This window comes from Chiloscyllium plagiosum, chromosome 3 (assembly GCF_004010195.1).
Source record: "Chiloscyllium plagiosum isolate BGI_BamShark_2017 chromosome 3, ASM401019v2, whole genome shotgun sequence".
NCBI classification, from domain to species: domain Eukaryota; kingdom Metazoa; phylum Chordata; class Chondrichthyes; order Orectolobiformes; family Hemiscylliidae; genus Chiloscyllium; species Chiloscyllium plagiosum.
The window spans coordinates 62,370,070-62,385,339 of NC_057712.1; the positions used below are offsets into that span (position 1 = coordinate 62,370,070).

At 38.1% G+C, this 15,270-nt stretch overlaps 1 protein-coding gene across 8 annotated transcripts in view; it reads right to left on the reverse strand.

Annotated features, from left to right (window-relative positions):
• Positions 1 to 15,270, reverse strand: part of LOC122544104 (CD2-associated protein) — a 240,807-nt gene that overhangs the window by 27,934 nt on the left and 197,603 nt on the right. For all 8 annotated transcript variants that reach the window (XM_043683151.1, XM_043683183.1, XM_043683171.1 and 5 more), the window contains 2 exons: positions 12,757 to 12,895; positions 3,467 to 3,603 (listed from right to left, as the gene is read on the reverse strand). In XM_043683151.1, coding sequence (XP_043539086.1) covers positions 3,467 to 3,603; positions 12,757 to 12,895 — 276 coding nt within the window. The remainder of the gene's footprint in view (positions 1 to 3,466; positions 3,604 to 12,756; positions 12,896 to 15,270) is intronic.

Here is a 15,270-nt window from a genome sequence, read left to right on the forward strand (position 1 = left end):
AAGGGGCCCAGCAATCACTTCTCTAGCTTCCCACAGAGTTCTCGGGTACTCCTGATCAGGTCCTGGGGATTTATCTACTTTTAACCGTTTTAAGACGTCCAGCACTTCCTCCTTTGTAATCTGGACATTTTGCAAGATGTCACCATCTATTTCCCTACAGTCTATATCTTCCATATCCTTTTCCACAGTAAATACTGATGCAAAATATTCATTTAGTATCTCCCCCATTTTCTGTGGCTCCACACAAAGGCCGCCTTGCTGATCTTTGAGAGGCCCTATTCTCTCCCTAGTTACCCTTTTCTCCTTAATATATTTGTAAAAACCCTTTAAATTCTCCTTAATTCTATTTCCCAAAATAGAATGTCCCTGTTTTGCCCTCCTGATTTCCCTCTGAAGTATACTCCTACTTTCTTTATACTCTTCTATGCTTCCTTTTTTTTCTTAACCAAACCCTCAATTTCTTCAGTCATCCAGCATTCCCTATACCTACCAGCCTTCCCTTTCACCCTGACAGGAATATACTTTCTCTGGATTCTCGTTATCTCATTTCTGAAGGCTTCCCATTTTCCAGCGTCCCTTTACCTGCGAACATCAGCCTCCAATCAGCTTTCGAAAGTTCTTGCCTAATACCGTCAAAATTGGCCTTTCTCCAATTCAGGACTTCAACTTTTCAAACAAGACTATTCAAACAAAAATAGGTACTTCCTTTTATCCATCTCTACCAGCTTTTATTTTCTCAGCCAAGATCACAAAACATTTTGCTGCCATTTATTTTAATGCCGTTTGTTAGACCTTACTGCGTACGTTACATAACATGACCAACGAATAGAAAGAAATTTTGCAATTTTAAATTGTATGAGAAAAAAACCCTGTAGTTTGTGGCCAGTATTCCTGCTTAACTATTTAAATGCTTTCTTAAATGTTGTTCTCCAACTTCTTGAACTGCTGCCGTCCATGTGCTCTCAGTAAAAAACAGCTTTGTATATAAATGGGAATTATTTCAAATTTTGCTAAGTAATTTTCTGCAAAATACCATAGGCGCTTTGGGTTTTTCTTACATAAAAATACTAACGCTACCTCATTCATGTCTTAAGAAAATATATTTTAGGTGTGTCCAGTTGTTTTTTTTTGTTTTTGCTCACTAACAGGGTTTTTTTCTCATACATTTTAAAATTGCAAATTTTCTTTCTATTAGTTGGTCATGTTATGCAATGTATGCAATAAGAACCAACAAACAGCATTAAAATAAATTCCAGCAGAATGTTTTGTGATTTTGGCTGAGGAAATAAAAGCTGGTAGAGATGGATAGAAGGAAGTGCCTATTTTTGTTTGAATAGTCTTGTGGGATATTTTAAATAATCCATTCTAGAGGCCAGTGTACAGAGAGCGAGGTGTCTTTTACCAGCTCGAAGTCACATCATCATTCAATATATTGGACAGAAGAAAAGATGGTTGTGCCTTTCTGGGAATGAGAAAACCACTAGTAGAAGAGGCCACTAATGCTAAATACAAAATAATATGCAGAAAATGACTTAGCAAAAGTTGAAATAATTCCCATTTATATACAAAGCTGTTTTTTTACTCAGAGCACATGGACTGCAGCAGTTCAAGAAGTTGGAAAGCAACATTCGAGAAAGCTTTTAAATAGTTAAGCAGGAACACTGGCCACAAAAGAACACAGATAACAAAAAAATGAAAAAACAAAGACATGAAAGATGAATTGAACAAGTATTTTGCACCACTCTTCTTTATAGAAGATAAAAGTAACAACCTAGAAGTAGTGGTAAATCAAGAAATGGAAACACTGAGGGACTCAGGATCATCACAATCTCCAGAAAAGTGGTAGTAGATTGTTGGAGTTGTTAGCCTGCAGTTCCCTCTGTCCTGATGGACTTCAACATGGATTCTTAAAAGTAGTGGCTGGTGAAATAGTTGGAACATTGATTTGATTTTAAAAACATGCATGCTTCGAGAGAGGACCATTAGATTGGACGATAGCAAATGTACTTCCTGTATTGAAAATGGAGGCAGAAAGCTGAAAACTATAGACCTGTTAGCTTAACATCTGACTTAGTGAAAATAGTCAAACTAATTATTCAAGTGGTTACTGCAGGGCATTTAGTTAAGTTCAAGGCAATCAGGCAGAGCCAACATGGTTTTGTGAAAGGGAAATCATGCTTGACCAATCCATCGAAGTTCTGAGGCAACACATGCTGTGGATAAAGGAAACCAGTTGTGGTTTCTGTGCTTAGGATTTGCAAATAGCGTTTGCTGAGGTGCCACATCAGAGGCTACTGTAGAAAATAAAAAAATCCAGTGTAGACGATAGCATATTAGCATGGATAGAAGCTCACTAACACAAAATGGACACTGGACATAGGCAGATCTTTTCAACGTTGGCAAGATTTAAGAAGTTCTCTACCACAGCAATTAGTACTAGGACTTCCACTATTTACAATGTACATAAATGACCTGATAAATGACCTGGGTGAAGGGACCAAAAGTATGGTTACTAAATATGCCGATGACACAAGGATCAGGAGGAAAAGATATTGATAGGTCAAGTGAGCACGGAAAAGATGTGGTAAATGGAGAAAATTATGGGAAAGCATGCAATTATAATAAAAAGGGTATTGTATCTAAGTGGTGACAAATTGTAGATGGACTTGGGTGTTCTTATGCACGAGTCACAGAAGATTAGTGTGCTGGTACAGCATGTAGTTAGGAAAGTTAATAGAATGTTTTTGTTATGGTGAACTGAATTGATTACCAAAATAGGAAGGTTGTGCTTCATTTACACAAGGGAATGGTGAGATCCTATCTGGAATATGACACAGAATATTGGCTACCCTACTCAAGAAACAAAGTAAATACATTTTAGAGGAAAATCACAGAAGACCTACTAACACCTAGAATAAGAGGGAAGGTTTGACAGGCTAAATTTGAATCCATTACACTTTAGAGGAGGTGGATTGATTTGAGACATTGATGATCCTGAGAGTCTTAACAGGGAAGACTTTTCCTCATCCAGGAGAATATAGAATTAGGGGTCACTAATTAAAAATCAGGTATAGCAATATTTAAAGAGAGGTTAGGTGAAATTTTCACTGAGACAGTCATGAGTCAGTTTTCGGAATTCCCTTATTTAAAAACAATCCAGGATTTGGTTTCCACTACTTTTTCAGGAATAGGCAGAAAGATTTTTGTTAAACAAGACAGTGACATTCATCAGGATAGGTCGGAATACAGATTTGTGGTTACAATCAGATCAGCCATAATCTTATTGAATGGCTTGAGCAGATTCTATGTGCCTAATTGCTTGCTCATGCTCCCAATTCATCTTTTTGTATGCACGTATCTGGAAAAGTATCATTCAAGAATAGAAATACCAAACCAAATTGTTTAACCTTGATGACCAAATGATTTCACCAATCAAATTTATCTTAAACATTATTGTATGCTTCACCTATTTCAGGAGCTTTGTCAGTTTCAACTTCTCCTGATTTTGGTCGAATGATTGACGACTGCATCTCAGATTTTGGTCTAAGCACAGCTGATTCAACATCAGACTTAGATCGATTGTAAGGCACCTCTCCATTTATTCTGTTGAAATAACAATGCAGAAATTATTAAAGAATTTATCATGTAGTTAACTGTATCATAGAGTCAATCACAGTCATCTGTCCAAAAAGCTGGATGACACAGTCCCATTGTCTTCATTCTCAAGTAGTCTCCATAACACAGATGGAGGCCATGTCGTCCACTCAGTCCAGGTCAGCTTTCTGCATAGCAATCCAAAAAATGAGAGAGTATGATTAGCCGGATTACACTTTATCTTATGTTTAAAGCAAATATTGAAATTTGTACGTGATAATACCATGCCCATGTGTCTGTACATACTGTCTCTGAGGCTTCTCTTTGTCTCTACGTAAGGCTCTTCAACGCTATCGACTGTAATGCTCCTTTATTTACATGTGTACAGAGGAGGTTATCACATACAGCACCAAAAGCTGTCTCTTCATATGCTCATTCTGGACTGGTATCTTCTGTCTTACTGATGTCAGAGTCATATAATTAATTATATTGTGATTTCACAAATGTCATGCCACCATAGTTCACTTGCCTAAATACCAATGTAATAATCAACCACTTAGTTACTTTATGAATGGTGTTATGTGGGCTGCCAAAATTATATTTCCAGGGCAGGTCCACATTTTAGTGGAACAGGTTGATCTGTCAAATAGCAACCTGCACCCTTATTTGTCCAGAAGTATTTGCAGGCTTTTTGTAAACTGTAGAAATTATTATTCCCTTTCTAAGTTTGGTTTCTTGTGCCCTAGTTCCTAGGAATGCAAGATGAAAAGCTTCAACAACATAGAAATTAGTTGAAGAACTATTAATTAACATGACAATTTTGACAAGCTAATCAAGTAGAAGGGAGGGTAAAACCGTGTGCCTCTCAATAATGGGACCTAATTAGGATTTGACTGTATTTCTGTTTGAGTACAATTGAAATATTGCTGGTGAAATTACCCAAGTTAATCCAAACCACAACCAAACTTTTCCAATCAATCATAATCCATCTTTCCAAATTCAAAAGGCCGGAAATAAAACAGTACTTGAGAAATGTGGTAGTATTGTATTTCCCCACAAAAGAAACTCTATGGAATCATTGTGACACAGCATTTTCTAATGATCGATTGGTGGAAAATTTCACAATTCTGCAGTATTTCAGCCAAGTATTTTTTTATTATGCACATGTTTAGTCAGTGTCAATAAACTGTTCAACTGGTATACAAGAGAGGTCATTGCAATTAGAAAATCAAGCCCAAAACAGTTGGAGTCATCTAGCTTTACTCAAGAAAATCCACCAGCTTTGGACTTACCATACCTGTGGAGCTTAGTATCTAACCAATGGTACCGTGGTGATGAGCACATTGGTTCCAATTCTCAAATTTTGACTTCTGAAGCTATTTCAATTATTTTGAGTGAGAGATGCAAAATACTTTTGACAGATGAGAATATATACGGTCAGACTCAGTTATCAGAATATTATCCAAATTTCAGATTATCCAAACAAGATCTCAAGGTCCCGTGAAAACGTTACATCAAAGAGGTGTTAATGACACTGGTGCGATAATTGCAATTGGGAAATCTGGGTGCATCAGTGAGGGCGATGGGTGGACTGCAACAGCATATGGGATTTTAAATGGTCTAAATGTTTATGAGGTGGGGCAAGGGGTGTGGTTTGAAGGACGGTTGGAAGAGCATTGCAGTTATCAAATAAGATTGCAATTGAATGGATAGGATTTCACCTGGTCTGAAATGGAGAGAGTGTTGTCAGAATTGCAATGAGAATTTTGAATGATCTGTTTCAATTTGAAAGCTGGCAAATGAAATGAAATCAGGATGAGTGAGGAGTTTGTATTAGGTGATGAAAAAGCTGGCTTTGGTATTTCCAATGTTTTCATTGCTGGAAACTATGACCAAGCAAAACTGCCAAAAATATCATATTTACTAAGTTGTAACTAATTTTAAGTATTTAAAATTAAAAATGACTTCATGTTAGATAGAATTATTGTGACTCTTATACCTGTGAGGCATATTGTTGCGTCTAAAAGATATATTCATCCAAGATTGATAAAATTGACGCCAACAATATACGTTTAATAGATGCCTCATTTGAAGTGTACATGAAGCTTCAACTGGAACCGTAGAGCAAAGAAACACAAGCAGCTCAAGCAACAGTGACTAGATATTTTCTTTGAAAATTAATTACTGATCTCCACGGCAATGAATTTTATTCACACAAAGTGATTTTATTTGGAAAATATCATGCATTTTTAAGCAATATCCAGTCTTTGTACACATTTTATTGATTGAATGAAATAAAAAAAACTCTGAAAACATGCTTTTTTACATAATTACTTCCTTTGTTTATGAGGAGATTAGTTATCCGAACAGAATACTCCCCACCCGTCCCGTTCGGATAATCGAGGATTATAGTGTACTGGTGTAAAACCTTCCACTCAATGTAGTGGGCATTGGGGAATTCTAGACTGTTTTATCTCAATAATCAGTTTTGAAATAGTAAGTAGTAATCAGAGTCAACGTGATATACAAGTTTGACTATTTTCTGGTAAATACTCAAGGAAGGAGGGGGATGAGGAAAGAATCTGAGACACTTAAAAACTTAAATAAGGATAATTTATACAGTATGAATAGAGAAGTGGTTAAAATGAATTGGGTTAAAGGATTTGATTAACAGATATGTAGTGGAAGACATTTCAGGGAACATTTCAGAATACACAGAATAGAAGCATTCTGAAGATTAAAAAAAATTCCAAGAGATGGATTGACCATTTGTGGTTGACTGGAAAGGGGTCAAAGATGGTAACAAAGTAAAGAATAAAATTATGCAATTGTGCAAATACAAGTTTCAGATTGGTAGATTGGATAAAACATACAAAAAAATAAAAAAAGTTCACAAAATTAATGGGTAAAATTAGAGTAGAAGAAAAGCTAGCCAGAGATGTAAAAGCAAAGAGATTTTATAAATATTTTTAAATATTAGCAAAGCAAACATTTGATCTGTGGAAAGTAAGTCTTAACAATTATAATATACACATAGAATCCCTACAGTGTGCAAACAGGCCCTTCGGCCTAACAAGTCCACACCGATCCTTCGAAGAGTAACTCATCCAAACCAATTCCCTAACCCTATTATCCTATATTTACCCCTGACTAATGCACCTCACCTACACATCCCTGAACACTATGGGCAATTTAGCTTTGCCAATTCACCTAACCTGCACATTTTTGGATATTGGGAGGAAACCCACGCAGACGCGGGGAGAAAGTGCAAACTCCACACACCAACAGTCACCCGAGGCTGGAATCAATCCTGGGTGCCTGGTACTGTGAAGCAGTAGTGCTAACCACTGAGCCACTGTGCCACCCAAATTAATCATAGAAGAAAAGAGATGGCTGATGAAATAAACAGGTACTTTTCAGTCATCTTCACTACAGAGAATACAAGTAACATCTCACAAGCAGCTATAAATCAGGAAACAGAAGGAAGGGAGGAACTCGGGAAATTTACAATCACTAGAGAAGTGGCACTGAGTAAACTGCTGGAGCTGTGAGCTGACAAGTCCTTGAATCCTGATAGACTTTATCCTGAAATGTTAAAAGCAGCAGCTAGTGATATAGTTGAGCTTTTTTTCTAAGAAAAGGTTTCCGAAATGCCCTTGAAATGGGGAAGGTCCTGTTAGATTGGAATATAATGAAGGCAACTCCCAGACTCAAAACAAAATATTGTGGATTCTGGAAATTATATTATCTCCGCTGATCTGGCAGCATCTTTGGAAAGACAGTTAATGTTTTCAGACTGATAGGGCTCATCTTCAGTTTTGATTTTTAACATTTTTAAACATTGGTGGATAACTCTTCTTCGGCAAGACTATGCAAGAGTATCGGATAGAGACGGAAATGAGGATTTTAGGTTACAAACCGATTAGCCATCATCTTATTGAATGGCAGAACAGTATTGAGGGACTCAATGGCCTACTCCTGGCCATTGTTTATATGATTGTAAGGAACTAATTAAAGTCTAATCCTATAGTTGACAGTCCTAACTCAACCCTAAAGGGTGCACAGGAACAGCAAGACCCCAGTGAATACAGGTGTAAACCATTAATGGAAGCAGGTAAGCAAAGGTGTTACGAAGTTAGTGTGTAAAAATGGGAAAAGTATAAAATGGGGAAAAGCATTGCATCATCCCTTTCAAAGATGGTGTTCTTTTCAGTGCTTAGAGTTAAAATTGATGTCTGAACAGCAGTTAAAGTGCAGGTACACAGATTTGATTAGATTAGATGCCCTACAGTATGGAAACAGACCATTTGGCCTAACAAGTCCACACCGACCCTCTAAAGAGTAACCCACCTAGATCCATTCCCCTACCCTATATTTACCCTTAACTAATACACCTAACACTATAAGCAATTTAGCATGGCCAAATCACCTGACCTGCACATCTTTGGATTGTGGGAGGAAACCAGAGCACCCAGAAGAAATCCACACAGACACAGAAAGAATTTGCAAATTCCACACAGTCAGTGGCCAGAGGCAGTAATTGAACCAGAGTCTCTGGCGTTGTGAGGCTGCAGTGCCAACTATTGAGCCATTGTGCACCCTTCAATAGAATAATAATTTTTTAACGAGTCCACACTGACGGCCAATCTGTAACCCACCTAGACCCATTCCCCATCTACTCTATATTTTACCCCTGGTAAATGCAATTAACCCACACATCGCTGAATACTATGAGCAATTTAGCATGGCCAATTCACCTCACCTGCACATCTTTGGATTGTGGGAGGAAACAAGAGCACTCAAAGGAAACCCATGCACATATGGACAGAATGTGCAAATTCCAAACAGACAGTGGCCCAAGGCAGGAATTGAACCTGGGTCCCTGGTGCTGAGAGGCAGCAGTGCTAACCACTGAGCCACCTTTGCTGCCTCAAACATTTTGCATCAAACTTTCAATCAGCATTTTTACCAAAGACAACAAGCCTTTTCAAATTCAACTAATTAATTTTAAAAGGCACTTGGAGTCTAAGGACCAATTAAATTTAAATCTAATAGTGTTGACAACATCGGACCAATCAAGGATGCAAAAAAAGTAATATGTCAGCACAGGTGTAAAAGATTGGACAGTGAGGAGAGCGCCAACTGCCATCTGAAGAGGTAAGAAATCTCCACTCTCAGGAAAAAGAATCTTTTTATCAAGGTACACGGCACGTTTAGCGAATATCCTTGACACCAGAATTCAAAGGACAGAGGCGTTCAGAATAGAAACATTTCTGAGAAAACTTCCCAATCACAAAATCAGTGAGAGGGAGAGAAACATTCCAGAAGACACATTCAGTGCGAATTTTGAGAGACTAAGTTTTAATTTATTGTTTCTTATTACATGGATTTAAGTAAGTGGGACCTAGGTTATTGAAACAACATACCAATAGAATTTCATTCAGTTTGAGAATAGATAGTAGTTAGGGAGTAATTGTTCAGTTTGTTAGGAATTCTGTTAATTTGTTCACTATTGAAGCTAGATAAATAAATTGTTACTTGTTACTGATAAAGTGAGTATCAGAGATTCCTTTCAGTTAACCTCCTTTATAACAGATTGGGTGGTGAGAGGGAGGTTATACCCTTTGTCACACTTCTTTTAACAGATTATGAGGCGAGGTGCTCCTCTCTGGGTGCTTTGGCTTTAGTTATCATGGGGGTCAACTTCCACCTTGTAACAAGAGCAAGCAGCTAAAGGATTCGGTATATCTGGCTTCCATAACAGGCATCAAGTATGGAGAAAGGAGGTTATGTTGAACTTGGATAATACATTAGTTAGATCTCTACTTGAGTAATGGGTACAGTTCTGGGCACTGCACTTCAGGAAAAATGTGAACGCATTGGAGAGTGTAGAAGGCATTTACATGAATAATTCTAATTATAAGAAACTTCAATTGATATTGAAGGGGGTGGGATGTTTTTTCTTGAAGAGAAGACAGAGATTTGTTATAAATTCTCAAAATCTGTGGAGCTGGACAGAGTAGATGAGGAGAACTTGATCATGCTCATGAAATGATTGAGAATGTGAAGGCACAAATTAAAGGTAATTTACCCAAAGAAGTGCAATGTGAGAAAAAAAAAACCTTTCCATACAAACATAATAATAAAGCAAAGAACTATGGATTCTGGAAATCAAACAAAAACAAATTGTAAGAGAAATTCAGTAGTATTAGCAGCACCTTGAATAGAAATCAGAGTTAATGTTTCAAGTCCAGTGACCCTTCTACAGAACAGATCTGAACAGAACTCTAGCAATTTCTGTTTTCCACACAACATGTAGTTTGGGTCTGAAACACACTGCCTGGAAGCACGGTGGGGAGAGATTGAGTTGCGGCATTCAGGAGGACATCAGATAATTGTTCAAACTGGAAGAATCTTCAGAGTCATTAATTGAAAGGCCAGAGAATGGCAATAAGTCATGACCAATGTTCCCACTGAGCTGTGCGGCTGTGCAGCTTGTGGGAAGCTCTATTCAGGCCTCAGGAGGCTTCCATTTCTAGAAGCCACAGATCTTGGAGGTCAATGCAGTGGGAAAATAAATTAGTGGAATGTTTCTAATAAGACTCCGAGTGCTTGAACACAAATGGACCAAATGGTCTCTTTATGTATGCTTACAGTTCTGTGACTCTCTTAGACCCACCCATTATGGGGAGGATACAAAAGTAGCAATAGGAATTCAAATTTATTTAATCATCAGCGACAAAATATTGCACTGACAAAGACAGATCTCATAAGTCATTTATTTGAAGGCAAACTAAATGGAGGTGAAGGTTGTTCGGGTAAAGACAGTATTATTCTGCTTTCATTAGTTGGTGTGATGGAAATGTAGCAGAGACTGAAGTAGATTCCCAACAAAACTGAAATCAGAAAAAAGCTATTTCTAGAAAGGGCAAGTGGAATGAAGGTTTATGGAGCAGCATAGCACAAGGTGGTGCTTTGGCTCATTGAGCCTGTGATAGTTCCTTATAGCAGGCATTCAGTTAGCATCAACTCCTCTGCCCTTTTCCCACAGATGTAAGCATCCAAATCCCATTTGAAAGTCATCACTGAATCTGCCTCCATCACCTTTACAGATCATAAATCACTATATAAGAAATAAAATCATATTGGTATACCAGAGTTATTGGCCTGTCAATGTAAACACTTTGTGTCCAGTTCTCTTTCACAAGCCTTCAAAGTTGAGTCACTCTCTTCTCAACCTCTTTTACAACAAAGCAAAAATTCAGCAGCTTTAGTCTTTTAATACAATGCAAATCCTTATTTCATATAATGGCTCTCGTAAATACGGAGCAACCGCCATACCCGTGGGTCTGGTTACTGTGGTTTCAGTTACCCGTGGCTTGAACATATTACATGGAACATTGCAGAAGCAGGCGGGGGCTGCCGGGGAGGTAAATTTCCCATTTAAATAAATTAGTTCGCTGCTATCAGTGGTTTTGGGCTTCCATGATAGATCTCAAAACGTACCTCTCGTGCATATAGTGGTCACCCTATATCATCCATGTTTTTCTAAAGTTCTGATGTCCTCAAAGTTTGGTGCACAAGAGATTGACAAAATACTCTAGTTGAGATGTCATCAACAACCTATAAAAGTTTTACTACAATTTCTTTGCTTCTCTGCTACAAATCTTAGATGAAGCCAGAGTCAATAAATTATTAAACACTTTCCTTGTTGCTTGAAAACATTAAGTAGATGTAGTAGATGGCAGGACTTGGTTTACACAAAGTGGTCCAAAAAGCAGAAAAGTTCAAATGCAGATTTGGTTGGTAAAATAGTTGGTTTCAAGTCATTAAACTCTGGAATGCTATATTTCCTCCCCATGAAATAACATAATACCCATCATTGCATATCTTCTAAAATAATTTCATAAAAATTGGAGAATTCTGGCAATACCAATATTTGTTCCCCATCCCCAAGTAATCTTGAGAAGATGATGAGCTATCTGCTTGAGGAATCCCAGCCTATCCTGTACAGTCAAGTCCCCAGTGCTGTTAAGGGAACTCTAGAAATTTGACCAAGTTCCAGTAAGCAAATAGTGATATGGTTCTTTATTAGGATGTGCATGACTTGGAAAGCAACATGTACTTGGTTGTCTTCCTATGCACCTGCTCTTTTTGATCTTCTGTGTGGTGGGGATTGCAGGTTTGGAAGGTACTGGAGGAGTCTTAGCAGGTTACACACTTCAGCCACTGTGGAATGGTGACAAAGCGAATGAATATTAAAGTGTAATAGGAGTTCATTAATTGGACTGCTTTGCCCTAGATGGCATTTCTTCAGAATTACTGGAACTTGACTCATCTCAGTAAGAGGACAGTATTTCATCCAATATTCCCTACTTTGAGGAATTAGCTGAAATATTTGTGACAGAATTATGAACCTCTCAACTGCTATTGTAGGCACGGTATTTACATTTCTGGTCAACTATAACTCCTACTTAAGCCCAGGTTAACAACGATTGGAATATTACTTCTGGTTGATAAGGTTACTAACATCCTTAACCATTGTCAAACAATGAGCTTTCATTTGCCAAATCAACAGCAAGAATGGAAACATGAACAAATTTATTGCAAACTCATTGGCTACTCAGTCAGCAGTAAAATCTCATTCATATCCCAGTATGCCACTATGTGTACTTTTTTACACTTTTGCTCATTCCACATATAATGGATAAAAATAAAAAGTTATTTCATCATGAGAGAGAGGTGACTGGTGGTCGTTCAACCTGAAGTTCACCTGGTGTCTCAGGCAAGTGGAGAGATTGAGAAGGGGAGTCCTTCATAGTAACCTCAGCCAGTGCAAACACTGAAACCATACTGTTGGTGACACTCTGTATTGCAAGTCAGCCATCCAGCCAACTGAGCTAACTGAACACCCTATAGCAAACAAGGAGGAATATGCTGAGCAAAACATTTGAACCTCAGTTCTTCTAATAAGCTCTTTTAATGTAATATTTACCCTTTTAAGAGTGAGGTTTTTTGATGGTGTAACCATAAATCTGTCTTCCTAAATTATGATAAAATCAGTAAATGCCTTCAATAATGGACTTTTATTATCCATTACTTCAACCCAAAATATATTCACAACACTGACAATAAAGCATAGTCTCAGAAAAATAATCTTACTTGGGTAAAGGCAGTGGCACTGAGGGTTTCTCTGGTCGTCTAGGAGGCACAGATGTTCTAAAAGGATGACCTTTCAAAGGGAGGCTGGGCTTTTTGGGTGGTACCATTGGGCCGGTTGGTTTTGTTGGTTTCTGATCATCTGTGCAGAGGGAAAAATAAAGACAGCATAAAATTTCATCTCTGTCCACCTGTAGTCCAAATTGTTGCCCTCAAATTCAAATAAACATCAATAGATATCAGGAAATATGTTCTCAAACTTATCATTTATCAATGGCAAAAGTTTAAATTCAGAAACTTAGATTCATTTATGTTCTAGGAGGCTCTCATTGGATTGGCAAAGATCAAATGCAACACCTTTGTTCAAAGAAAGGAAAAAGAATGAGAAAGCAAACCTTTGTACAGTTAACCTAACATCTCTCACAGAGGAAATTGCTAATATCCCAATATTAAATAGGTTACAACAGGATACTTAAAAATTATATGGGATCAAGTAGAGTCAACATGGCATTTTGAAAGGGAACTCCTGCTTGGATATAGAAATGGTTAGTTGACAGGATGGAGAGATTAAGAATGAGTGGTTCATTTTCAGGTTGGTAAGCTATAAATGGTATAGTGCTACAAAGATCAGTACGAGAGCCTTAACTATACGCAATCTACACAATGACTTGGATGAAGGAGATAATTATGTAGTAGTTAAATTTCCAAATATACTATTTTTAGTTGGAGAATAAGATGTCCAGAAAGGATGAAGTGTTTATGAATGGAAACAGATAGGCAAGTGAGTAGGTAAATGTGGCAGATTGTATTGTGTCAGAATATGTGAACTTGTTCACTTTAGCAGGAAGATCACAAAAGCAGAAAATTATTTAAATAGAGAGAGATCAAAGTTTGTGCGAAGATTTGTAGCTCGGGTGCTCGTTGCTGTGGTTCTGTTCGCCGAGCTGGAAGTTTTTGTTGCAAACGTTTTGTCCCCTGGCTAGGCGACATCATCAGTGCTTGGGAGCCTCCTGCGAAGCGCTTCTTTGATATTTCCTCCGGTGTTTATAGTGGTCTGTCCCTGCCACTTCCGGTTGTCAGTTTCAGCTGTCCGCTGTAGTGGTTGGTATATTGGGTCCAGGTCGATGTGTTTGTTGATGGAGTTTGTGGATGAATGCCATGCCATGTGAATGGCATTCATCCACAAACTCCATCAACAAACACATCGACCTGGACCCAATATACCAACCACTACAGCGGACAGCTGAAACTCACAACCGGAAGCGGCAGGGACAAACCACTATAAACACCGGAGGAAACACCAAAGAAGCGCTTCGCACAGCTGAAACTGACAACCGGAAGTGGCAGGGACAGACCACTATAAACACCGGAGGAAACATCAAATAAGCGCTTCACAGGAGGCTCCCAAGCACTGATGATGTCGCCTAGCCAGGGGACGAAACGTTTGCAACAAAAACTTCCAGCACCGCGAACAGAACCACAGCATAGAGAGAGATTATAGAACTCAATGGCATACAGTGATCTGGGTATCCCAGTACATGAATCACAAAAGATTAGCATGCAGGTACAGCAAGTGATAAGGAAGACAGTAGATTTGTGTTTATTATGGGGCAATGGAATACAACAGTAGTGGAATTTTACTGCAGCTACACAGGGCACTGGTTAAACCACATCAACAGAGGTGTTCAGTTTTGGTCCCCATATCCTTTATCAAGTAAGAGTTACAAGCCATTCACAGAAGTTTCACTTGACTAATTTCTGGGTGACAGGCCTAAGGGATAGAGAAAGGCTGAGCAAACTCTATTTCCATTGGACTTTAGAAGAATGCAAAATGACCTGAATGAAACAAGAAAGATTCCAAGTGGATATGATAGGGTGGTTAATGGGAGGATCTTTCCTCTTCTGGGGAAGACTAGACACATTTTTGGAATGAAGTGAATGGTTTTCTCTTAGCTCTTTCCCAGAAAGCAGTCCAGGCTAAGTCATTTACTGCATATTAAGAAATGTTAAGAGTTTTGATAGAAAGGGGAGTCAAAGTTTATGACGGGGAGACAGGAAAGGGGACTTGAGATCACAGCAATATCAGACACAGTCTGATCAAAAAGATGGAACTGTATCAAAGGCCCAAACAGCCAACTTCTGCTTTTAAGTTCCTATTTATTTGCTAACTAGTGAGTAGATAGGACTAGGTTAATGTTGCATGTTTTGTTTTCCTGGAAACAGCGTCATTTTCAAGTGTTATTGCTCTACAAAGCACAGAATGATTATTTTTAGGCAAATGATATCCAGTCAGAACATTGCTGAACATTGTTGGATTAATGCATAATAGGTAACCATATTAGAAAATCGCATTTCTTTTACCCTTACTTCATCTGACTTTATCATAATGTAAGTTAATTAACATGTCAAGATAAAAGAAGAACCACTTTATGAATATTTCACGACTCAACAGTCAGAGTTATATAGCACAGAAACATACCCTTTGGTCCTACTCGTCCAAGCTGACCAGATATCCTA